Source organism: Siphateles boraxobius, unplaced genomic scaffold (assembly GCF_051911475.1).
Source record: "Siphateles boraxobius isolate OS27281-9 unplaced genomic scaffold, OSU_SipBor_1 41, whole genome shotgun sequence".
NCBI lineage: Eukaryota > Metazoa > Chordata > Actinopteri > Cypriniformes > Leuciscidae > Siphateles > Siphateles boraxobius.
Genome location: NW_027509042.1, coordinates 10089190 through 10115726, shown reverse-complemented (window position 1 = coordinate 10115726; position 26537 = coordinate 10089190). Strand labels below are relative to the sequence as shown.

The window sequence follows — 26537 nt, the reverse complement described above, 5'->3', positions numbered from 1 at the left end:
TTGTTAACAAAACTGAAAATTTTCTTAAATGTCATTTGTACAAACTGTTAGTATGGGAAAACCTCACTACCTACGTATTACTTGTGTGTGACAAACTTAACACAAATTGTTGGATAAATAGCAGAGAATCACGTTTAACTTTATTTTAACACTTTTAACATCAGCCAAATAAAAATCAAGCAACGCAACAGAACGTTTTAAATCATGTCACGTGACTACAATTTACAATGGGTGGCCACGTTGATTGCCTGAAATGTATTCTTGCTCTGAAATTTTATAATGAATCTTGTTAACCCTGTTGTTTAAAATACACACTTCTAACCATACAGACTTGTGTTATGTGTTTTTCAATTTGAAATTATGATCAAATGTAAGTGTTGGTTACTTAAAACTTTAAAGAAGGCGTGATTAGACACTATATAATCCTTGATTGGGGCCTCTCTCAGAACCAGTCAGAGATCTGAAGAAATTCGCCGCTCTGCGACTGAACAGAGACGAAAGAGAGAGCTCAGAGAAAGTACCCTGAGGTACATTGTTTGTTGGAGTCGGACTACAAGCTTTAATGAAGTGGTCGAACTCTGTTATCTGTCAGAATTGGTTCTAATATATGTGAGCTTTAGTGTATTGACGCTCATTTTTATGTGCGTCGTGCAGCTTTATGGTTGTTAATAAGTTTCCTAGCCTGCTAACCCGACTCTAGCCTATAAATAAACAAACAAACACGGATTTAAAAAAAATACTCCCACGAAGAAACACAAAGGAGAAATTAAATAAAAAAACGGTAAAGGTACAAATAAAGCCGTTTGACCGTAAGAACTGAAGTGAATTCTCTGCGTCGGCTTGTTGGGTTTAGCCAGTTTGCTAATGAAATGCTTCTATCCGTCAATTAGCTATTAAATCTGGTTTGACAAGCTATACCCGAACCTTCTATCAAGATTGTCGACCGAGAAGCTTTATTTTTAAGCAGGAAACTTCATCTGCGTCCTGCCTGAAATCTGGACTGACTGCAGCATCTCTTGTGGTTTGGTATAGGACAGGTAGCCAGAAGCTAACTAAGGTATCCAGGCGAGGAGAGAGGAGGTGTTTTGACACCGTTTCTAATATCAGGTGAGTTCATCAATTTATTGAGAAAGCTGCTTGGGTTTTCACAACAGACTCGTTCTTCGTGTGAGAGATTGTAGCTTAATTTACCTGCGTTAGGCTGATTAGTATTCTGTAGTTCGTTTGCTGTATGCCTCGTCACTTGCTAATACAACAGCTACTCAGATTACAGAGGAGCCAGACATTTACCTGATCCTTTTAATTCCCGACAACATTGAATTCGCCTTAAAATAGGTTCATGTTAAATTTAATCTGATGTTTCCTTAGACTTTAAGAGATGTGTGTATCTGGTCCTTTCTAAGATAGCTGTTTGTATAATTACTTAATTATTTTTATCTGCATAGCTAGTTTTAATGTATGTTATAGTTTTTTGAGGCTTAAGGCATCTTTACCCAGCCAAGTTAAGGCTGCTCTGTGCCTGCTTAAAAATTCAATGTAAAGACAGTGCCAATTAAAAGCCACTAAATTATGTCTGTTCTGATCCACTTCAGCCCCTAATATTAAAGCATGTACTATATAGTTGTAATTCAAGTGTAAATACTTTTGTCACCTCTCAGCAGTATTAAACCGTCTATGTAAAGACACCTACATGCCACTTCAGAGGCACTTCTGTGCCACCTTTTCAGTATAAATTTGGTATAATCCAAATAAAGGTGCACTACATTGACATGGCAGTTTAACTAATGCTAAAGATTCTCATTCACAGGTGCCCAGAGTGTCTGATATTGGGGTTTCACTTCAGTTTGACCACCCACCTAAGTCATGGAGAAGGATGAAAATGGTGAAGACATGGTGGACACGGTGAAGGACTCAGTAGTGACCTCCGCCTATAGATATACCAAGGTAAGAAGAACAATCCTTTAAAGGAGACATCTAGTGAGGAACAAATTTGACTATCTTTTGATATTATAGTGATATACTTTTGAACACATACTTTAACTTTTTGAGCTCTAAACTAAGCTTTAAAGTCACAAAGAAATGAAAGTAGAGACCGACATTTACTTCTGTATTGTGACTTACAGCTGAGTGAAACGGATTATGTGAAAAGTGAAAAATGTTGGTTTGGGACTTGCTTTTATGTATTTGATGCTGATTGGATTTTAAGATATGGGTGTTTCGCTCAAAAGTGGAGGCAGATGAATGTGAGCTAACTTGCAGGTGCTGGGTTTAAACAGATTAAATCATTGGATAAGTCTGGCATTCATCACCAGAGAAACTGTAATTTTCCTTGGAAGGTCCAGTAATTACATTTTGATTAAACTATACAAAGTCAAAAAATAAAAAGGAAACACAATAGCGGTTTATTACTGTGGTTTAGTACGATTGCATGCATATCAGCAGTGAGCCATACTTAGTTCACATGAGGCGTACCTGAGTTTGAAAAACAGCGTTCATATCATCCAATTGAACCAAACTATGACAATTGAACCAGATTTCACAAATGAAATGATCATGTGCGATTCTGAATAGGTAGTGTGAACGCACCAACATTTTTTTTTTTTTTTAGTTGGGAAATGTTTTGTCATGCTGATAATCAACTGTTTGTTTTTGCAGGAAGAGCTTATGGAAATCAAAGAATTGCCGATTTCCAATGAGAGGCCAGAGTGTCTTTCAGATAAATATGACAGGTGAACCTTTTATTTATTGTTCGTTTGCAACACCATTTTTTTAAATAATTATGAATGACACCATATTATCTTGCAAAAGAAGATCATAGGAAAAGGACATTGGATATTTTTGGCTCCTGCTGCATAGCCTCCACGATACCTAAAGGCACCCGGGTATACTTCATTTTCTGCGCTCTGTCAGAGCTTTTACCGCTTTCAACTAGCGCTAGGACAATAAATTGATGCATCGCGGTTTGTGGATCAATTCTGAGATTTTTCGAATGCATCGATTCTCGAATCAATTCGGAGCTTAGTTTTTAACAGCAGATGGTGCTCTTGGCTAGTTTTTAACCGCATGCTCACGAAGAAGAGCGTTCGTGTGTTCGGCTGAGTCTGAGAATGTACTTCCACCTCAGAATGCTTTTATGATGTGAGATTCATGTAAACAGCCCACTGCAAACACCCTCGTAATTCGCTTCTACCTTTTTGAATGATTATTTTATAGAAGGTTCAAGTGGTGTGTATTGAATTAGAAGCAAGCAGAGTATGGCTGTCTGTTACTGCAGAGTACAAGTGCCATCTGCTGTTAAAAATTAAGCTCAGAATCAATTTGAGGGAATCGCGATGCATTCGGAAAATTTCAGAATTGATCCAGAATCATTTCTAGATTCACGATGCATCAATTTATTGTCCCAGCCATACTTTCAACGAATACTCAACTAGGGCTGCAACTAACGATTATTTTGATAATCGATTAATCGGACGATTATTTTTTCAATTAATCGGATAGAAATTAAATTAGATTTTTTTTTTATTATAACTAAATAAAACCGTAAATCAGGGTATTTATGTGTAAAAGTGTACTTTAAAAAGTGCAAAAGCCACACATTGAGTTTTACTAATATCAATATTTGCATTGTTTTTAATGATAATTGCTGATGGCAAGTTGACAAACATGATTATTGTTAAAAAAATGATATCCAACATATTATGTTTTAACACAATTTTTGTTAAAACAAATTTACACAGACATGTTGTTCAGATGTGAATATCTGAACTAAAAACAAACTAAAAACATCTAAAATATATAATTCATTTAATTTTTATTTAAAATTAATTATATATAAGGAATATAAGGATAAAGAATATAATATATATTATATATAATATATAAAAGAATAATATAAGGATAAATTGATTAAATAAATATAGAAAGACTGAAAACAATTGTGTGAACGTAGAGCCGCAGTAGATCGCGTTTGAAAAACAATTAAAACTTAGTAGACAAATGCTATAAAAAGAGAACGGAATGGAGGTAACGTTACCCAGCAAGCAAGCAGGCTTGAGTAAAGGACAGGAGAAATTATGCATTAGTGCACAAGCATTCGCTGAAAACCACTGAGTACAGTGACTAAAAAACAATATTTTACTGCTGCTGTTATTAACTGCCTTTATATTTAGTGCTTCGCTTTGTAAACACCGTTTTAATTTAACCTATTTCTGCGGTAGCGCTATTTTAATCCATCACTTACGTTGCGAGCGAACTGATTGCGCAACCTGATGCTCGAGACAAAATACAGACATCCCAAGATCCCGGGAGTCTCCCGCATATTGATTGCGGCTCCCTGATGCCCGCGAATTAGTTCAAACTCCCGAAATCTAGAGCGCGCAAGCAAGAGCGCCCATGCGAGACAGAAGAGACTGCTCCAAACCGTGTAGCGCTCGGCAGAGCGCCTGAGGGAGAGAGACCTTGCGTGTGTGTGCGTACCAGTAAACGCTCCCCGTGACGTAAGCAGACCAACTAATTGATAATGACATTCGTTGACAACGATTTTCATAATCGATTTTATCGATTAGTTGTTGCAGCCCTATACTCAACCGTGGATGAAAGAGTTCGACACATGTGCCGAGTTGTTGTTTATAGGACATTGGCTGCGTCCGAAATCACATACCGTCTTGAGTAGGTACTTATTTTGAACCAGTAATTACTTCACGGCCGCTAAAAAAGTATGTTCTATATAGTATGAATGTGTGTAGTATGAATGTAATCTGGACGTACTACATTTGCCATGTTGTCATTAACATGTGACCTTCCAGCGTCAGTTACGTCACTTCACTGCCATTCACAAATCCTCTCCCGTGGACTCATTGGATATTAAAGTGTCCATCATATGCACACTTCAAAATCTCACTGGAAGTATTTGGTCATCCGGTTACTTTTTGACTACTATTGAGTACTGTAAATTCGGACATACTACTTTTAACATACTGTTTTTCGCCTACTACATAGTAGGGAAGTATCCAATTTTTGAATGCAGCCATTCACTCGGAGGGTTAGAAAAGTAGCGGATCTGCCATAGCATGCAAAGTTTAGAACAAGAACCAAAACAAAAATGAAGGATATGCTGCTTTGTTAACTTCATGGAACAGCATGGTTTTTGTATCGCTCTTTCCGCGCTCTTCTTCGTCTAATGCATAATGCATCACAACTGCATATTGCCATCTAGTGGACTCTTGTATCAACATTCACCTTGAGCATGTGCTGTTGTACATGCACCGCTCGCGTGGACACAAATATTCCCTGCATGCAGACAATGTGCGATTGTCCGCGGACCTTCATGATGACAAATTGAGTCACGCAGATAGTGCGAGGGCCGTTGCAGAATGTGGATGCCCAAAGTATACTTTGGGTTAAATATTAAGCTTTTCATTGTCAAGTTTTAGGCATTGACAACTTGTATTATGTGTCATGTCCTTTTTTTGTCAGTAGTTCATCACTTTACAAACTGTAGCTGCTCTATAAGTTTGAATACTCTTAAGCCGGGTTCACACTGTTTGATTTATAATAGTCCTTCACAACTGGTGCTTGTCAGATAGGGATGTGTGCAATGACTAATTTTATAATCATATAAACTGAAATTTTTGCATGGTTATTTAAATGTAGCCTTTGTAAAAAATATAGAGGGGAAAAACCATTTAATGTGCGATAAATAAATAAACGACTAGTATTTCCAAGTCTAATAGCAGCAGCAGTATCTTTAATCAATAATAAATAAGTGTCGCACATCCCTATTGTCAGACAATACAAATATGATCCCCACTGTGAACCATGTCACACTGTGGCATCTCCGTTGTCAATGTCAAAAAACGAAGATGATTTGTTTGGAGCAACTGGTGATTTGTTGTCTCCCACTCACACTTGTTGTCGCGTCATCCGGTTCTGCGCTTCTATTGCTTTTTGATTTGATGGTTGTCGTAAGAGAAGTCGCACTGTAGGACTGTATGTCAAATCTTCTGACACTGCCAGAATTTCATCTGAGGTAAAATTAGTCATTTAACAGTCTGTTAATCTGCCATTGTGGCTGTCAGCAAAAATAAATTGAGATCAACTTTAGATCAGAGGATCTTTTAGGATTCTCAACGTTTGTCTCAGATGGCCAAATCATTGCCAAATTCGAACAGTGTGAACCCGGCTTTAGTGCGACGTAACTGACTAATGTTGTTTTAAATGAGCTTATATTGAAAACTAAGCCTTGTATGTGCTAACTGTACTGTCTCCTTTCCAGTGATGGGGTCTGGGACCCTGAAAAATGGCATGCCTCGCTATATCCCTCTTCAGACAACAGCTGTCCAGCAGAAGGATACAAGAAAGATTATCCAGAGGATAGAGTTCAACTGAAACGCAGAATTGCAGGTAATTGGACAAGAACTTGGTCTATTTTAAAATTATTATTATATTTGACTATCTAAACCCTGTTTTTCCCACACCTAAATTAACTTTGCCTTCCCCAGATCCCCGGGAACGTGTAAAAGATGATGATCTGGAAGTGGTTCTTAGTCCTCAGCGTCGTAGTTTTGGCAGTGGTTGTCAAGTGGCACCCACTGCCCTCCCTCGCCGCCCCATCAGCCCTCTGGAGAACAAAGAGAATGAGTCACTCCGTTTGGGGGGAGCACGTCGCATAGGGAGTGGCCGCATCATGGCCTCACGTGTATTTGAGAGGGACGCACGAGTTGACAAGGAGAGGGAGCGAGACAGAGAGCGTGACTACAAGGACAAGAGATTTAGGGTAATTTGCTATGGGTTAGATGTAAAAGAATTGATAGCTGTTATTGCAAAGTTCAAAGAATAAAGCGCTTTTTTTCCTGTGTTCCATTACAGAGAGACTTTGGAGACAAAAGAGTGTTCAGTGAGAGAAGAAGAAATGACTCGTATGCAGAAGAGGAGCCAGAGTGGTTCTCTGGTGGACCCACTAGTCAGTCTGAGACCATTGAGCTCATTGGCTTTGATGACAAAATTTTGGAGGATGACAAAAGGAGGTCCAAACGTTCCAGGAAGAAGCCAGAGTCTTTTAAAGGAGGCATGTACAGTAAAATGTTACGGCAAATGTTTAAGAAATGATTCTGTGTATCTATCAGCGTGCTAATTTTTGTTTTTTAAATCTTCCACGCCTACAGTTGAATGTAATGGTGGTCTCTCTGAGGACCCTGAAGTAGTTCAAGAGTCTGGAGCTGATCAAGAGGTTCCACATGCCGAGGTTCTTCCTGAGCAAACCCCTGGAGAATTTGACTTCAATGAGTTCTTCAATCTTGAAAACACCATGCCTGGCCTGGCTTCGGTAAGATATGGGGAGCACTGCATGCTTCTAAGGGTGATGGACACAAAATAGCTGGCTTGTCTTCAAGGGAGAAGTAATAGATAACAAATCACACAAGGTTTATTGGGGGTTTGAGAAATGTGTGGTCCATCAGATGATGTTTGTTAGGTCTTTTCTGGGCACTTTTTATTAGTCTATACTTAATCTAAGCTTTTTACTCTGCTCTTTTACATCTATATCTCTTTAGTAGTAGTCATTTTCTGGCCAGATTTGTTTTGCAGCACTTCTGATTTCTCCTATTGTGATTGTATGTGATCGATTTGTAAATCTCTCCTTGCTTGTCAGTAACTTTGGATACATGCACCTACTACATGAATTAATGTAACATTAGTTTTTTTTTTTTGGTGATTTGCAGAAGGGTTCAGCAGCACCGTTTAAGGTTCATATGTTGCTGCTGACGACTTTGGTGTTAGAAATGTGAAATTGTCTTTGCGATTGTTGGCGTCAGGCTATTTGTTGGTTATACAGAAAGCTCAATGATACGCAAATTTATGCCCATCTGACTTGTAAGGATTATATTGATACTCTTGAGTGGGAGCTGGGGGATTGGCTGCACATCTTGGTTGTGCTAATTAATTTAGGATTTTTTGGGAGGGGGATCCTGTAAATGAAACGGTGTTCCACAATGCCCATTTTTCCACCCCTTTGCGCTAAGCAGTCTGCAGACACTCTTCACGTAAGTGTCATTTAGTCCCCATGGCTGTTTCTTGCTTCTGTGTTAGAATACAGTATAAACAAGTGCTCCTCTTTCTTTCCTACAGATGATTGAAGATGTTCTTGCTGAGGGTCCGGTCATGGCCAGTCGTTTCAGCCGCTGGTTCTCCAGTAACAGGAGTCCCTCTGGCAGCCGCTCCAGCAGTCTTCGTTCCACACCGCACGAGGAGTTAGAGAGACTAGCAGGTAACTTTTTCCTAATCTATTCTCTTTAGAGATGCGCGGATGGGCTATTATTTTATCCGCAACCGCATCACAAAACTCATCATCCGTCCGCCATCCATCCGCACCAACGTTTTTGACCAATTTTCCCGCCAGCCATCCGCTGATACAAGGCGCTGCTGATGACAGCCGCGAGACTAGAAACCACCCGCCACCCGCCCGAATTTAATTAAAATATTTTTTTCCGTCACGTCATCCGCCCGATCGGATTTGCATGCAGGTATGATTTTCATTCTATGCTGTTTCATTTACAGTTCTTGTTTGTATTGTGTATTTACCATGGGGTGTCGTTTCCATAACCCAAAAATGCCACTTTATTTTTACTTTGTGTCATTTTTTATATTTTTAACCCTTTCACACGTAAGTTTAAAATATTCTAACTGACCCCCCAGCGTGAGTTTTTCAAGGAGACCGTTATTTAGAACTTGTCACTTTAATGTTTCCATGGTGACGCGTTATTGCTTGTCACGTGACACAGCGCAACCACAACACAGTGCTGAATGAATGATGATCTGCTTTTATGTAATTTTTCCTTTTTTATTAAAAATATACACAAATGTATTAGCTATAGCATGAAACACTGATATTCCGATGCCAAATATGTGCTAGTGGATGTGTTTTGTTGTTTAAAAACCTTTATAACGATCGCGTTAGTTGAGCTGTATGCGCAATGGGCGGCGCCATGTTAAGTTTGTTTCACAGTTCAGAGAATCGGATCTGTTGGATTTACAACACGTCAATTCCTCCACTTCTCACGAAATACATGAAAGTAAGTGGCCGGTGAACTGGGAGAAGAATAGGATAAAATGTAAAGCTACTTATACAATGTGTATCTGATATGAATAAAAGTGTTGTCTTATTATAATGGAAAGGATTATTATTGCCGCTTCCATAGACATCAGTGTGTATTTTACAAACTCAAAATCATTGTTTTGCTAGTACTTTAAGTGTCTGAAACCTAAAATAAACATTGTGTGGTTGAAAACACTCAATAGTTGTGATATATGACAGCACTGAGTGCGTCCTTTTCTGGCTCAGCACCAGTCAACGCGCGAAAGCACGTTTGAATTTAGCAGTTGATCACGTGATGCACTGACCGTTCTAATCACACCGGTGTGATCGTACGCTCCAGGGACCATCCAAGGCTGATCACACCGGTGTGATCGTACGTGCGAAAGGGTTAAATGACTGTGGTGGCTCATATCAACATTGTATTAACAAAAACTAGTTTGGGACTGCTATTTAATTGCTTTAGCATAGTCCTAATGTTTTTCTTTACTATGAGTCATTCTTACAATGTATGTGTATGTTAAGTAAAGGGGGACAGTACTTGTGTGTGTGTTAACAATTTGTGTAAACATGTATTATAATATGCCTTTATATATTCAATGTAAAATGTGATAATCATAATTAATAATCGCAGTTACAATTTCAAGGGAATAATCGGCAATTATGATTTGTCATAATCGTGCAGCTCTATGACCAATAAACAATAACCTATTTATTTATAAAAAAATTCTTATAAGTCAAGACATGACTTGTTTTTTTTTTTGGTCAAATAGTGTTTTGTGCAGCCAACAACAGAAAAGTTTGCATGCTTTGCCTGAACTTTTGCCGTTGCTTAGGGCTGTTATAAAAAATTAGAGATGCTCCGATCAGCATTTTTGGGGCCGATTACCGTTCACCGAAATCATGATTTGCCGACCACAGAATGGCAGGGGAATGGGAATCTAGATGTAAAAATGAAAAACTGTGAAATCAATCAATTATAGTGACATGCCGTGCAGGCCACACACATCCATTTGTGTCAGGTTACATAGTCTAAATAAATGAAATACTCCCAGATTATTTCCAACTATGACAAAAAATATAAAATATTTTAGATTACTATAAGCTGTCCTTCAAATAAGGCATAATAAAAGCATAGTGACCTATTTTAAACAAAGAGGTAGTTGGCCTAAGACTGAAAGACAAGGGAAGACTAATATGTGATAGTAAGTTTCTCTTACCTTGGATCTAGCATCGTGGCAATTGCATATAGCTTCTGTGTATCAATGTCAGCAAATCGTATTCTGACAGCTTACAGTAGTACTGTTTTTGTCGGACACTTTGAAAAACTTCCATACAGGAGAAGGAGAACTCCCATACAGGAGAAGGAGAACTCATGTTGCCACTGGCAAGCCCCGCTCTGCTGTTGTGTGCCCGAGGGCCGGGCATTCAGGTGGAAAAGTCGCGCGAGTAATTTACGTCACGTGATCGGTGCTTTTAGGCTTCGCCGATCAAGCTATTTTTAGCTAATATCGGCCGATCATGATCATCACACACTCTCTCTATATATATATATATATATATATATATATATATATATATACATTTTTTTTGTGTGTGGAAAGTGATTCATTTTGTTCAGGATTTTTTTTTAATAGAAAGTGCAAAAGTTTTGATCCTTTTAATGCATCCTTGTTGAATAAATGTATAAAAATGTTTGAACGGTAGTTTAAATGCTATCTCCAATGTTTAACGTTTTTATATTACATATATTCATTCATTAGTGTTGTCTACTGGGATATTTTTTTATAACAATTGTTTTGTGTCAGGTCTCGATCCTCATACTGGATCTCTGAATCAGGGTACGTCTTTGTACTTCACCCCCATTTCTTCAGTGGAACGCAAGGAGAAGGTGGACATACTAGAACTGCTGCATAAAGCCAATGTTGACCTGAAACCTTTACTGTCCAGCCTGAATGTCAACAAGGCTCACTTAAAGGAGAGCAGTGAGTAGCATCCTGTATAATTTACTATTTTTTTCTAGAATATTGCATACGGTTGTTTAACACAGTGGTTTAATACAGTATCTGTGTCCTGCTGCCCATTAATGCAGAATGTCAAATTTTCCCTCATAAGAAACAAATATGATTCTTAATACATCTCTGTCTGCCCTCTTATAGCAAACTCAGGGGTGGTGTTGTCTCTGGAGGAGGTGGAGGTGGGTCTGAAGGGTCTGAAGGTGCAGGCTGAACCGGCTTCATTATCTCAAAGCCAGTCCAACAGAGGTGGGGGTACTCCCTTCATGGCGGAGCACCTGGAAGAGGCTTTCACGGGAGGGACCGGGGCTGCATCACGACCGCGAGACCCTGACATGTCTGCATTTAATAAGTTAGTGAGCACCATGAAGGCAAGTGGAACCCTGCCCACACACCCCAAAGCCAGCGGGAGCTATGTAAGTATGCAGCTGTCGGTTATGTTTGCATGGTTTTGTAAGTGCTTGCTGCATGCATTGGTCGTACAGCTTGTTACACAAGTATTATCTGCCTTTAATGGGCTTTGCATGCAACTCATGCCAGTGCTTTTTACTTGCTAGTTTGTCTGGGGTAGTAAATTAAGTCTTTGTTTATTCTGACTAGTGATGGGCATAAATTTGTGTTTGGCAGTTGTGGCTGACTAGTCAGTGAACTTTTGCATGCATGACTTGGCGTATCCCGCTCTGACCGTGAATCTTTTTAGGGAGTTGTAACATGCTGTTTTTAACACTTTGTGCTCAAGCCGTCCTTGTTATGATGTAGACTCCATCAGTTTGTGTGACGCTAGCTAACAAAACATGGACCAAATGGCATGCATACTATCGATCCGTTTTTGTCTGGTTCAGACTGCAACTGTTAATTTACTGTTATCACTTGTTCCCTGCTTTTGTTCTCAGCAGTCAGTGGATCCTGCTCTTGTGTCCTTATCGGAGGCACAGGTACCTGCGCCTCAGCAGAAAAACATCTTTCAGGTGATCAAAGCCTTACCCTTTTCATTGTTGAAGACGTTCTGTTTAATACAAATAATTTATACTTGTCATGACATCAGTAAGCCCAGTGACTTGATATGACTATCTGTAAACTACTGTAACAAAAGTAAACTATTGTCAGTAATGCATAACCAGAACTTCATTCACACAAAGGGGTCAATTATTTATTTGATTGCTTCAATCCTGCAGTTTTGAGGCAAAATTGTCAATGTCAGCTTTCACTAACAGTGGAGCTGAAGCATGTTACTTCGCTTATGCAATAAGAGAAATATATAGATGTTATTAAAACACTGTCCTAGTAAAGTTATGAGTGTTGACAAATTATGCAAGATTTTGTGCTTTAGGAATTGTTGGTTGCTCCTCATGGGCCTGTTCCTGCCTCTGTGTCTGGCCTCATACACCATCGCGCTTCTCCCCCACTCTTCCAACAGAGAGCCCCTATGCAGGACTTTTTCCCAGGCATGCCGCCACCACCACCAACAGGTGAGATGAGTTAAATGTTATTGAATTTAATCCAACAAAGGGATGTTGAATGTGAAACATGGCATAACATTTAAACAATAAATGACATGCATGCCCCTCACCTATTTTTATTTTATTTATTTTTTAATCTCAGGATTTCCTGCTGGTCCACAAACTATGTTGGATCAAATTCCAGACTTGCATCGGGCCAGGAATACACCACAGGTAAAATTCAAATACTATGGGGATATATTTAAAATGTGTGTTTGCTTTTTAATAATAAAATAATGCATGTTAAAATTCAAGAAGTCTCAAATATGTTTTGCTTTTTATTGTTTTTAAATAAATCTACTAGTTCATATTCATTACACAGAAATTCATATCTGAATATTAAAATGCATAAATAACACTTCATGACATTGTTAAATGAGAGTAAAGGCTGTTAACATGGGATGACCATAACATGTAATATAATATGTCCTTAGTTTTGTATGATTTTTTTTAATCAGATGAGAGCTTTGCCAATGGGAGTGGACCAGGCCAATCTGGAAGCTTTGTTTCAGCAGGATCTGGCAATTCTTAATCGCTCGCAGTACCACCAAGCCTACAACAAACAGGCTCAAGATAAGTTTCGTAACAGGTAATTTTGATTATCCGAGACCATAGAAGGTCACAGACTGGTTGCGCCAAAGCAAGCCCTTCTACTGCTTTCAAACTCTTGAATTACTGAGATGTCTTTTAGTACTTTGTTTTATCTTGTATCAGACGGTGCTGATTTTGTAGTATACAAAAAGATACCGTACCCAGTTATGAATACTGCTTTTATACATTTATTAACATAAATGACTGTTTAACTACTCCATCCAAATGAGTAGCATAATGAATGGAAGGGGCTGATAATGGTGTGTACTGTGTGTTTTATATGCATTTGTATCCGGTTTTGTAGACAAACCAGGATGAACCGTTCACCTGGGCCTCATCTTCCTGGCCGGACCTCACCTGGCAATACAGTTACTAGTGTGGTCAGTCAAATCAATCGCATTTAATTTAACTGTCATGGAGGCATTTGATCATACATCTGATGTATTTATATCAACTTATGGCTTTATAGAGCCACTTAATGTCATGAAGTACTTTAAATTTCCCTCTTTTGACCAAATGACCAATGAGAACTGAACAGTCATAATTTTTTCCCCCCTTGCTGCAGTTGTCTCCATCCTTCACTCCCACGTCCGTGATCAAAAAAATGTACGAGTCAAAAGAGAAAAGTCGAGATGATCCTGGGAGTAGACCAGGAAGCAAGGAGGAGACCGTGAACTCTCATAACTCGCAGGAGGGTATGAAATGATGTACATGCACCAAGTGAAAAAAAAATAGGGTGGCAAGGTATTGGGGGAAAAAAACAGCCTTTGCAATATTTAGTTTTTCTCTGATTGTATAGATTGCGATATGAATACTGTTTCACCTGATGAATGGCTCCATTGGAAAGAAGTAATAATTCTCTAATGATTGTGGTGATTTCGTAGGGGAGTGCTTCTGCATAGAAAATAAACAAATTACAAGCATAGATAAACACAATAGAACAAAGATGAAAATTAAATAATGCTTTAGCCCATGTTTTTCAGTTAAGTCTAGCAGTATTCCAGGACAGAAATTTGATCAAATGTAAAATAACACTGCATAGTCTTCACTGTATACATTTCAGTGTTTTAACTGACAGGACCTGAAACATGTGCAAATGATAAATTAAATTTGAATCTGAGAATTTTGAACTGTGGTGCGGATCAACTACGATCCCTATACTTGAAATTGCGCATGCTGCGATATCAATGTTAAAACGATATATCATGCAGCCCTAGAAAAAAAGTTAGCAGTCTCATTCTTTATCTTTAATTCCCTAAAACAATCTCCTTTCATTTATAGATGGGCCTCCATCCCCCAATTCCTTTCTGGAAGATGTGGACACCAGTGGTCCTCAGACCGATGGGGTAAAGGCATGCTCCACCCCAAATCCTGCTCCGAATCGTCATAGTAAAGACCCAGACCGACCCAGGCCTCCTTCAACAACTGGCCGCCACACTCCTACTATGTTATCCCCAGGGCCCTCTTCTCCCTTTACCAGACCCCAGATGTATCCAGTCCCTCTGCTTCCCCACGTTCCGTTGGTCAGACCTCCACCCCAGCTTCATCCCAGTGTGATGCAGAGGATGCTGGCTCAGGGTATCCAGCCTCAACAGCTCGGACCCACATTATTACAAGCAGGTTGGTTCGTGTGACTTCAGTAGATCTCTAAAGAAAATCAATTATCTTTGCTGGACATGAGGAATTATACCTTTCTTTGTTGAAAAAGTAGGTAGTGAGCTTTTGTTCTTTCTCTTCATGAACAGGTATGTTCCCTCAGGCTGTAGACCTGTCTCACCTTCAGGGTCTGCCCACAGCCCTCTTAGGGCAGCCTCTGTATCCCCTCAGTCCTGCAGGACATCCGCTTATGGCCCCTAGATCCGCAGGAACACACGTGCAGTTAGCAGTCATGCAGCAACAGCTTCAACAACAGCAGAGACCCAGTAAGTACAGCACCAGTGTTTTAGAATGACTGTTTGAATGATAAACTCTACCGTTCACATGTTTGAGATTTGGTTGAAATCAGTTTTTTTGAAATGTCTCTTTAATGCTCACCAAGGCTGCATTTAATTGGGTCAAAATACAGTAACATGGTCAAACATTTACTATTAATCTTAAATAGTTGTGCTGCTTAATATCTTTATCAAAATGAAGTGTTACCAATTAGTTTTCACAGTCAATGTTAGACATTCTGCTAACTATAAGTAACTTTGCAACTACATGTCAACTAACTGACATTAGAGTATTAGTAGACTTTACGCTTAATATGTGCTAACACTTTATTTTAATGGCCCCCCCTAACAGATATTCTACTGACTACAAGTAACTTGGCAACTAGAAGTCAACTTATTCTACTAACCCGAACCCAAACCATAACATGACAGTCTACTAACCCTTGTGACATGTAGTTGCAAAGTTACTTAGTTAGTATAATGTCTAAAGTGGACTTGAAATAGTTGAACCCAGTAATTTTGGTAAGATGGTTAATGTTTAATTGAAATCGAAATCTTAAGTAGCATTTAAAAGTGTCTTTACAGTCCCTTTTGATCAATTTAATTCGTTCTAACCACATATATATATATTTAAAAATACTACTTAAAAATTTTATAGGGATCGATGCGTCAATATAGCAATAAGGTTGGCCAGTGGCTGATAATGTGACTTAATACTAGGGCTGAAACGATTCCTCGAGTTACTCGATTACAAAAATTCCTTGAGGCAAAAACTCTGCCTCGAAACCTCGTTAAATTCCTATGACGTGCACTATACGCGCGGCGCAGGGATTTGATTGTTTCACATCGACCGTTTATTCACACGGACCTGTTCAGGAAGCGTATATTTTGAATTTAGTCGGCGCGATGGTGGAGAATAAATATGTAAATAAATGGCAGAAATTGTCTAAAGTGTGGGATCATTACACACTCAATTCACTTAATACACTTAACTTGCTGAAACAAGGTAACGTAGTCTAAGCCTATTGATGTTCGCTGATTTTAATCCCATACTGTATTTGTAGCGATGTCGTGATGCGGTTTGACTAGATATGATTTTTAGCTTTGATGACATTTAGTAAATGTAACTATCACGTTCAATTGCAAGAGAGTATAGACATTTTTAAGTAGTAAATGTAACTATCACGTTCAATTGCAAGAGAGTATAGCCTAAAAAAAGAACCCCTTCACACACACGCCAGTCAGACCAATTGCAGCAATGCATCACATATGCTTAAACTTTTATGAAGCCACGCAACAATAATTTCAGCATGCATTCACTGTACACACCGGGACGTGATGGAGGAAGTCTTTGCGAGACCTTGTTTGTATTTCACCTCTGCCAAATAGTTACAGACAACAACAAAAAATTAAATTCCCCAGCCTGTTGGTTTTTAATAAAGATTTCGGAGTACTCATTTTTCAGTTAAAACGCACGGAACAAAAAGTGTGTCAGCTTTTATTGCGTGTTCAACAACAAGTCACGTTACAGCTCTTCTTCAGCGTTAAACTACCAGAATACACAAATATGCTTAGATGCTTAGAGTGGTTATATTATAACATCTTAAAGGAAAATTAAAATATGAGATAGCTTTATAACTTGCATACTATATAACTTATAGTATATAACTTATAACAGCTTTAACTGAAATAGACACAAGTTTAATATAACTATTCTGTTAATAAAACACACACACAAAAAATATCCGATTAATCGATCGATCAAGTGCTAGATTAATCGATTACAAAAAGAATCGATAGCTGCAGACCTACTTAATACAATCTAATTGTAACAAAAAGAGATTTACACAATTGCTGAAACAATTGCTTTTCTTTTGTTTTGGTAATAGGCCAGTTCAGATCATCTCAATATTTTAAATATCAGCCAGAAGCAAATTGTTTTTGATTTTCTTCACAGACCTGCATGTGGCTCCATCAGGAGGCTTCCAGTCACAGAGCCACGGTCCCCATCGGACAAACCATTCCCAGCGAAGAGGTGGGAGCCCTCCTCTGGGCCTGGCAAAGTGGTTTGGTTCTGATGTGCTCCAACAGCCCCTCCCTTCCATGCCTTCTAAAGTAATCAGTGTTGACGAGCTCGAGTATCGACAGTGAAGATATCCTGTGACTAGTCAGCAAGAGCGAAGCAAGACATCCCTTCCCCACTACCCTCTATATGGAGAGATATAAACTTTAATTTCTACCATTATGTACATATGTCAGAGCCCTGTCTATTTTTCTGTGCTCTGTCTGAAACCGTTGCAGATGCAGAATTTTTTTTTTTTTGAAAAGGCCTAAAGTTGAGAGCAAAAATGGGAAAAGACATGTTTTTTTTCCCCCTGCTGCTTTTGTCATAAAGTAATGTAGTTTCTCATAGTTTGTTTTGAATTCAGTTAAGTAAATAATGTATAGGCCTGGATTGTACAGATTATGGGAAATGATTTTCTTTTTCCATCTTGTACATAGATTTTTTTTTTCTTTTGTTTCTGACTTTGTGGGGATGGTTGTCCTGCTGTTGAGGAACCAAAAAGTTGCTTTTTCTTTGTCCAGTCACAATGTCTGCGCAATGTTTCCCCTCGAAGGTTGATTGGGTGGGAAATGGTGGCACTGATGATGGCTTCTTTGTTGGAAAGAGGTCCACGTCTGTAGCGATTTAATGCATCCCTGATTGGGAGAGGCATGCCCTTAAAACTTTTGCCGGAATATTTAAGCCAGAATGTTCTGCAAGTGGGGACACTCTTCCACCCCAAGAAGTGAATGCTAGTTGTGCCTTTGTTTCCTTTTTCTTTTCTTTTTTTTCTTTTTTTTAAAGAAGAAAACCCTCCCATCCTTCCACCAGCCGTTCTTCTTAGTCAATGTATGAGAAGCACTGCTCTGAATCACATTTGTTTTAGGGTGGCAGGGGTTGGCAATTAAGTAATGTGCTATTAATTTAAGCGGCACAAATAGTTAATAAATAAATAAAAAAATTAATAAAAAAAACATTCACATAAAAATGCATTTCTGACTCAATTGATTTCAAGGTATAAATTGTCTGCCTAGCAAAAGTATACTTTTCAGATGGTTGAGTAGGGGGAAAATCCTCAGCATTTAATTGATCGGTCTATTGCAGTGTTCTTTGCTATTATCCCCCAGTTCATTTATATTTCAGTGTAACTGGACAGTCATGTTTTTCTAATCTTGCCAAGTATATTTTCTAAATTCCAAATGTTACGGTGAACATTGTAAATGTTAATATCTTTGCACTTTTGGTTCAAGCTACACTCCCCTTGCCATACTTCAGTAGAGTATTTCATGGACGCTTGGCCAGGTGTTTTTTCTTTCCTGCACAATATTATTTTATTGTCCTGTATGGGGCTTTTCAGTTGGGTGGTGCATTAACTAAAACTAAAAGACAGACAAACAAAAATAGACAAATTGCATAGATACATTGGCATGAGAATAAACTCAAAATATGGGAAAAATTTATTGCAAGTATGAGTTCAGTATAATCAGTATAACTGAATGAACATGCTCCATTTATTTAAAGAGGAAGTCCACCCAAGGAGAAAAATCTAAGCTCAGATTCTAAATGGTGTGGTGTGAAACTAGGCTTATGTATGCGTTTATGCTTTTGTTAAATGTAAAGCATTTTTAAATGTCATGTTTCCCTAAAGGATTTGTAAATTTGATTGCCAATCGCATAGAGCAAAGCCAGTGAAGGTCCACAACAATTTAATTTCTCTATTGTGTCTTTATACTTGATCTGTACATTACCAGTTCAGGAGAGCTGCTCTCTAGGGCTAGTGTTCGTTCAAAAGAGTTTTCCCTGTTTACTTGAATTTCGTTTGTTTACAGTAGGCTATAGAGTGGTTACAGTGTCCAAAAGAGAGAAAGAGGCAGTCTGCTGTCATGTATTCGGTGTCTGGCGTACATTTGGGGGAGGGGGCTCACTGGAAAACAAGGATGTGAATTCATAACGCTGCGAACCAGGAAGACGGACAACATGCATCCAGCAAACTTCAGTTTCGGTGTGTGAATAGTATGGGCGCTTTCTCTTTGAATTAAAGTAATGGATTAAACTCTTAAAACCGAAAATATTAAACGCGGACGACACCCCCCCTCCCTTCAAACAGAGGTCAAAGTTCACAGGAAGCTGGGGGGCTGCCATTTTTCCCCCTGCTAACATGTTAGATGCTAAAAAAGCGAGGAGTGGTGGTCGCTGCTGAGTGCTTCTGTTTATTGGGTGTTTGCCATCCGTTTGTGTTCGTCTACCTCTTCCGTCGTGTGCGTTAGGCTCGGTTGTTGAATGAAGGCGGTATGGAGAAGACAGAACAGCCGTGGAATTCCTCCTACACGTACCAGGTGAGCAAACACAGCGCCGAGATGCTACACAACCTCAACAGCCAGAGAAAAGATGGAGGCAGGTTTTGTGATGTTATCTTGCGCGTCGGAGAGGACAGCTTCCCCGCGCACAAGGCGGTGTTGGCGGCGTGCAGCGAGTATTTCGAGTCGGTGTTCAGTTGCCAGACGGAAGACGACGGCCAAGGCAAGGAGCTGGAGATGCACACGATCAGTCCCAAAGTTTTCCGAGACATCCTGGACTTCGCGTACACCTCCAAGATCGTGGTGCGCCTGGAATGCTTCCCGGAGCTGATGACCGCGGCGAAGTTTCTGCTCATGCGATCTGTCATCGAGATCTGTCAGGAGGTCATCAAACAATCCAACGTGCAAATCCTCGTGCCTCCGCCTCGAGGAGGCGAGCACAGCCTGTTCAGGGCCGCGGAGCAGCTGTCATACCCCCTGCCCGTGGACATGTCAAACGGGAGCGTGTCCAACGGCGCCGTGTTTACCGACAACAATGACAGCGACGGTGCTGATATGACGCAGCCGAGTAACAGCTCGCAGCCAGGAGCACAAACGGCCGATCACTTAGCGGTTTCCCCGTTGGAGTTTCCCAGCAGCCACCTCAACAGCGACGGCTCCAAGCGAAGCAGAGGGAGACCCAAAAAAGAGCCCACAACAGAGCCGATCTCCTACAATAATAGCACTGCTCAAAACGAAGACGGGGGCCTTTTCTCGTGCGGGGTTTGTGGCAAGATTTTTCCCGACGACGTGCAGTTGAGAAACCACGAGACTCAGCACGGGACTTTCACCGGCGGTGTGAGCAGCGGAGCGGAGCTGGTCGCAGTGGACGGCCCGACGATGACCAATCATTCCCAGTCGAGGTTTCAGGAAAACGGACTGCCGGCGGACAACCGTAAGCGCGAGAGGACGAGACGACACGTCGCGTGTGATTTATGCGGGAAGGTCTTCCGAGACGTCTACCACCTGAACCGGCACAAGCTGTCACATTCGGGCGAGAAACCGTATGCGTGCCCGGTGTGCGGGCTGCGCTTCAAACGCAAGGATAGGATGTCTTACCATGTGCGCTCTCACGACGGCTCGGTGGGTAAGCCGTATGTCTGTCAAAGCTGCGGCAAGGGCTTCTCCAGGTGACTGCAGTCATTTATAGGTACATTTATTATACCATCCATTCGTTTATGTATTTGGCATCATAAGTGGTTTGTGTGATGTTTTTGCAGGCCTGACCATCTGAATGGACATATTAAACAGGTGCACACCACAGAGAGACCTCACAAGTGTCAGGTAAGAAATACTGTCATTTGTTGTTCTGAATCTGTAAGGCTTTTTTTCATCCATGGGACAAAAAAGGTGAATTTCTGAGTCATATTCCAGCAACTCTTTTCCATAACAAATTACTGAGGACTGCCACTGTAATGCTCAAACAACAGAAAGCACCATAAAACATCTTAAATAGGCCTATCCATACAACTTATGAAGCCAGATGAAAGCTTAACATTTTGTGTGAGCAACAGGAGACATTGCTTTATATGATGAACAGATGGTATTTAGGCTTTTATTCACATATTAAAATTGTTCAGGGAACATAAACAAGCTCACCCCTACTTGCGTGAAGCACGGGTACAAACCTCATGGGTACTTTCGTAACCTCAAATGTGCTGCGTAACACATGAGAATTAACCTCATTGGTTTCCACTTCCGTTTACCACAACTGATGTGTGCATTGATGAATGTTTATATGTGAATAAAAGACTAAATAAAATATGTTCGTCATTAAAAGCATTGGTGTCTCTTCAGAAAATTTGGACTCAATTCATATGAATCCGGTTTAAGGTATTTTTTTGTGTTCTGAAGATAAATGAAAGTCCTATGGGTTTGGAACGACATGAGGGAGAGTAATTAAAGAATTTTCATTTTTGGGTGAACTATTGCTTTTAAAGTGCATGTAAACACACTGATTAGCAACGTGCCACAGTGAATTAGTGAATAATGACCTAAAGTCAACATGAAATCAAAATTGTGATCATTTTTCTATCCTACTGTGACATATATCTGAGTGAAACGGCTTCTCGAATGAGCAAGGGGGGGACTTGATTTTGTCCATCAAGCATTGATTGGATTTTTTGTCATTTGCAAATTGCTGTGATCTCATTTAGGCTAAGTGATGGATTATTGGCCAGTCCTTGTGTTGCTGCACATCTTCAGAGTAGAGATATCGTTCATTATATGGACAAGACTGGCCAAGATATTCTTTAAAAAAATTCACCTTCTGTATTAAATGCAAAAAAGAAACTCAGGTTTAGAATGACACGGGAGTAAGTGAATGATGGCAGAATTTAAGTATTCAAGTAAATTCCTCCTTTAAACCACCCTTATGTTTGCGATAACACTAGAACAAAAATTATCTCTCGGAAATTGCTTATAAACCATATCTTGAAATGTCTCAGATTTGCAATGCATCCTTCGCAACACGAGATCGCCTGAGGTCGCACCTGGCATGCCATGAAGATAAGATACCATGTCAAGTGTGTGGGAAATTCCTCCGTGCTGCCTACATGACCGACCACTTGAAAAAACACAGTGAAGGACCTCATAACTACTGTGGAATATGCAACAAAGGTACTGGTCAACTCTGCATAGAAAATAACTAATTTAATGAAAACTTGTGTGTACATAACCCAGATAATGATCCATGTTTTTATTGCCACTGACACCATCCTTAGTAAGTTAGTTTAGGCTCTCAAAAACTGGGGAAAAAGCTCAAGTTTTACATAGTAGTACTGAAAAGGCTTGTGGCTTATACTTTATATTTTTCTTCTGAAAATCTGATTAATCAGACTGAGTATTGTTCTGTTTTTATTTTATTTTATTGTTTTTTCCTACTTGTTCTTCCGATGGTCTCAGGTTTTTCTACTGCCTCCTACTTAAAGGTGCACGTAAAAACGCACCACAGCTCGTCCATGCTCCCTTCCTCTGCAGCACATCAGTTCCCTGAACCACGCACCAACAGACCACAGATGCACAACGGCGCCCCCTACCACTCAGGACGCCAGTGCGCAGTGGAAGGCAAGCTAGCCTCTCCCCACAGCGTCAAATTGTTGCTCGCTCACTTGCTGTCTTTTTCACTGCTGCTTATCAGATGCTGCATCTGCTTGCATAAAAACTCACCCGCAAAACACAGATTCTAGCGCTGCACATCTTTCATCTTTATTGCAACATTACTTTGCAACGAATCAGGGATATGTTGTACAAAATTTGGCCTTTCTGATTTATATTGCACCATCTTTCAGGACTTTCTCTCATTGGATGAGAAAGGATGTTTGTTGCTCAAAGTATGGGTTGTGCTTTCACTTTTTATGAGGAAAGTTAAGGAAGAGTTTCTTTAGCTCAACCAAAATGAGCAGATGTAATGATATCTGATGGTGTATTGTATATGTATGCAGTCCTTGTAGGTTTGCAGACATCAAGGTTTTTAATGATAATAGAGGCTGCTGGACGTAAATTCATAGTTTGTTATTCAAATGATTTAAGTTTCTTTAATGGTTTCACAGGCAAGGCTTAAGCTAGTCTCAGACTAAATTCCATGTTTGAGCTGTTTTAACTGAGAGCAACTTGCACTGACACACTGAAAATATGTCAGTGTCATTGTTTTGTCTCAAGATGCACACCAGTAATGTTTTTTAAGGCACGTCTATAAAAGCTACTTTAATGACCTAATTGAACTAAGAACTAACCCTGGCTAAATATAAGCCCTGTCTGTGAAACCAGGCCAATATTTGATTTACAGGCAAAATATGAAAAGAAACCTAAATAGATTTATTTGAAGTTTCTGCAGTAGTCTTTGTTTAAATAAACTGTAATTAGAGAGATAGTTGATTTAGCATTTGGCATAAATGAAATAATAGTTGCAGCTCTATCAATCAGATTTGTCTGCTAGTTACTTGCATTGCTGCTGACCAATTTAGCATGGCCACGTCGTGTCCCATTCTGTGTGTCGCTTACTATCATCTCCATCAAGTGCTGGCATAATGCAAGCGTTATTTGAGCCTTCATTCATGCATGTCCACATATAAGTGCACATGTACACGCTGTGCATTGTTTCTGGGGATTTAATGGACCTTTTTCAAACATTTATTGCCATAAAATCTAGCAGCTTGTGATTGGGTAATATCCTTATTGGACATGATGGGAAACAATGTTGTGTCAGCTTTTTTTTTTTTTTAAGACTAAGTGTCCTAGAATCTGTACATGATTCCTTGGTAATGTATTGATGACAAGAATACTAAAAATATATATTTTTTTGTTTCAAGTGGGTTATAAATGCTAACTACTATGTAGATTGACTAAAATAGGTGGAAGAAAATTTATTTTGATCTTGAAATACAAGCTTTAAGGTATTGGCAGATAATATGCGAAAAGTAACGCAGAAATACATCAGAAAGGCATCATTAACTTTACATCAGTACAGAATTGTCATTACAGTATGACTCCCAACAGTGTCATTGAGCTGCTGGCTTGGCATGTAATGAAAGAAAAAGATTCATTCAAATTTATTTATTTGTCATTTTAGCTTTGGAACAAACAATTTTCATAAGTTTCTGAACTGATGTGAAGCTAGTGGCCATCTGACTGTATTGACTACGAATTGTCCCCCTTGGCCTCTCTGTCTTTTCCTCTACCCATATCCCTTACCTCTTGGGGCGGTTACTGGCGGTGTAGACCTTTGCACCAGTCGCCGACTCCTGGTTACCTTTCCTGAGACAGAGGGGTCTTTTCGGGGGCTAACTGGGCCAGTTCTACCCCAGCCTGTGCCTCCGGCCCTGGGCCTGCAGCCTGAGCTGCTCCTGGGCAAGCCAGGTCCAAATCCCTATTTCTGGGAGTGCCGCTCTTCTGGAGCACCAGGGTTTCCACTTCATGGACCTCTTACAGGTCAGTACGAGCTGTTAGGAGGGTGGCAATGTGGTGAGCCAAAGAACTGTGGATGTTATAACTGATAAGCCTGGTGCAAATATCTCCAAAGCACCATTGACCTTATTAGTAAAATATTGGTCTGATTTCAGTTCTTACCTAATAATTGGCTTGGTCTGTATTTTGCTCATGCTTTTTTGTCTGGTGGTCCTCAGCGCTGCTTAATTTTCATCCGTTTGCCTTAACAGCATCCACTTCTGACCTCTTTTGTCTATAATTTATACTTTAGAAGAACTGGACTATTTAATCTTAGCATTCTGGGTCCATAAAATGTCCTGTATCTGACTGGAATTTGATTTGTAAAATCAAGATAGTGGAATGGACAGAGACACTGCTATCTAGAGCCTGGTTGGTCATACGACTCTGTAATGACTAATTGTTCCACCCAAATAGGGTGCTTCTCTGCCAATCAGAAATTATATTAGGTATCATGCTCTTAAGTGTCACTCTGTTGTTAGTAGCCAGGAGAACTAGTTAGCTAGTTGAGGCTAAATTTCATTTACATGCATGTAAGAAAAGCTGAGCAGTGAGCACTGATCTTTCAGAGCAGAGTGGAGATTTGGGACTCTCTAAATGTGCATGTCTAATTTATGGTAATGAATTCTCACAATTCTTAAAAGGATAGTTCACTCAAAAAAGAAGATTCTGTCATCATATGCTCACTCCCACGTTGTTCCAAACTGTATGACTTTCTTTCTTTTGTGGAACATAAAATAAGATATTTTTGAGAAATGTCTCAGTGTTTTTCTTGTCCATACACTGGAAGTCAATGGGCTCCAATGTTGTTTGGTTCCCAGAGTTTTGAAAAATATCTTCCTTTGTGTTCCAAATAAGAAAAAAATTCATCAGGTTTGGAATGACATAGTGATGACAGAATTTTTATTTTGGGGTGAACTACCCCTTTAAGTTCAATTTAAATGGACACTATAAATTTCAGTGTGTGTTCAAATTGCATTTTTCATATTTATATCTTGAAAACAAAAGGAATTTGTCCTTATTTGCTCTTAAACTAAGGATTTGTGCCACTGCTCCAGAGCGTAGAGGTACTCGGTGGACTGAATAATCTGTACAAAATAGGATGCAATTTCCCTTATTACATAAAGTATAAAAGCAGCAATATAATGATCGGTAATAGATGGCCAACAGATAGCAAAGCTGCTTTGAACACAAACAAGTTCTCATATGTACTTTTTGTGGTCATGAGGGTTCAGATATAAAGGAAATCTTTTTATTTTTAGACATTTTGCTTAATGTGAGGCTCCTTCTCTCTTCCTATATTTCTCTCTGTCCCCCTCCTTCCCTGATATCCCCTTCCCCACTCTGTGTTTACCTCAGACGGACAGGAGAATGCTGGGAAATGCCCTCATCAGGATTCTGATGGATCAGATGCAGTTTTCGGTGACCTTTCCAACGGAACGGACCTCAAGGCTGAACACAAAGTTGAGGGAGAAGAAATGGAGGTGACATCTTTCATCTTCAACGGCCAACCTGAAGACATCCTGACCTCGCCGGGGGGATCCAAAGACATTCAAAAAACAGACCACGAAAAGAAGTTTGCCTGTGGCGAATGCGGCCAGACTTTCCGCACAAAGTCTTACCTCAACAAGCACCATCACCGGGTTCATAAGAAACGCGCTGCAGCCGGCTCCAGTCTCGGTGATCTCAGCTCGCCCTTTTCCCCCCAACAGAACATGTCACTTCTTGAATCCTTTGGTTTTCAGATCGTCCAGTCAGCCTTTGCCTCTTCACTAGTGGACTCTGAGATGGGCAGCAGTGGAATGGGTTTAGGGGAGAAATGACCCCTTTGAAATACAACCATTTCTTATAACCTTATTGGACAACCAAACTTTTGATAACTGCGAGTTTAGTCTGTTGTTTCATTCTCCTTGACGCCATATGTAGACTACTTTGTTTTTTTGCGTTTCTCACTGTTATAATGTTTGTTATTATTTTGACTTTGCTACTATGGATGCCATTTCGATTCCATCTTGGTGTGAAGCAGCTAATCTGTTTATTCCAATTTTGACAAATCCTCAATTTTATAGGTCTATCCTGAAAAAAAAAA

At 39.7% G+C, this 26537-nt stretch overlaps 2 protein-coding genes across 9 annotated transcripts; both read left to right on the top strand.

The window, feature by feature from the left end:
* Nucleotides 1–434: 434 nt before the first annotated feature.
* Nucleotides 435–18156, top strand: eif4enif1 (eukaryotic translation initiation factor 4E nuclear import factor 1). 6 transcript variants are annotated; one of them, XM_077198230.1, is made up of 20 exons: nt 435–527; nt 1033–1107; nt 1808–1944; nt 2656–2729; nt 6275–6402; nt 6501–6775; nt 6868–7066; nt 7164–7324; nt 8125–8263; nt 10897–11073; nt 11248–11519; nt 12000–12071; nt 12434–12572; nt 12706–12776; nt 13061–13191; nt 13498–13573; nt 13759–13888; nt 14475–14813; nt 14939–15115; nt 17082–18156. In XM_077198230.1, the coding sequence occupies exons 3-20, from the start codon at nt 1864–1866 to the stop codon at nt 17273–17275; spliced, it is 2835 nt and encodes a 944-aa protein (XP_077054345.1). In that variant the 5' UTR covers nt 435–527; nt 1033–1107; nt 1808–1863; the 3' UTR covers nt 17276–18156. The 6 variants fall into 6 exon arrangements, with proteins under 6 accessions (XP_077054345.1, XP_077054342.1, XP_077054341.1 ...); XM_077198227.1 differs by having other exon boundaries at nt 11997–12071; XM_077198226.1 differs by having other exon boundaries at nt 435–1107; nt 11997–12071.
* Nucleotides 18154–26537, top strand: patz1 (POZ/BTB and AT hook containing zinc finger 1). 3 transcript variants are annotated; one of them, XM_077198232.1, is made up of 6 exons: nt 18154–20634; nt 20725–20788; nt 21952–22123; nt 22409–22570; nt 24224–24433; nt 25808–26537. In XM_077198232.1, exons 1-6 carry the CDS (start codon nt 19460–19462, stop codon nt 26269–26271), a joined length of 2247 nt encoding a protein of 748 aa, XP_077054347.1. In that variant the 5' UTR covers nt 18154–19459; the 3' UTR covers nt 26272–26537. The 3 variants fall into 3 exon arrangements, with proteins under 3 accessions (XP_077054347.1, XP_077054348.1, XP_077054349.1); XM_077198233.1 differs by lacking the exon at nt 24224–24433; XM_077198234.1 differs by lacking the exons at nt 22409–22570; nt 24224–24433.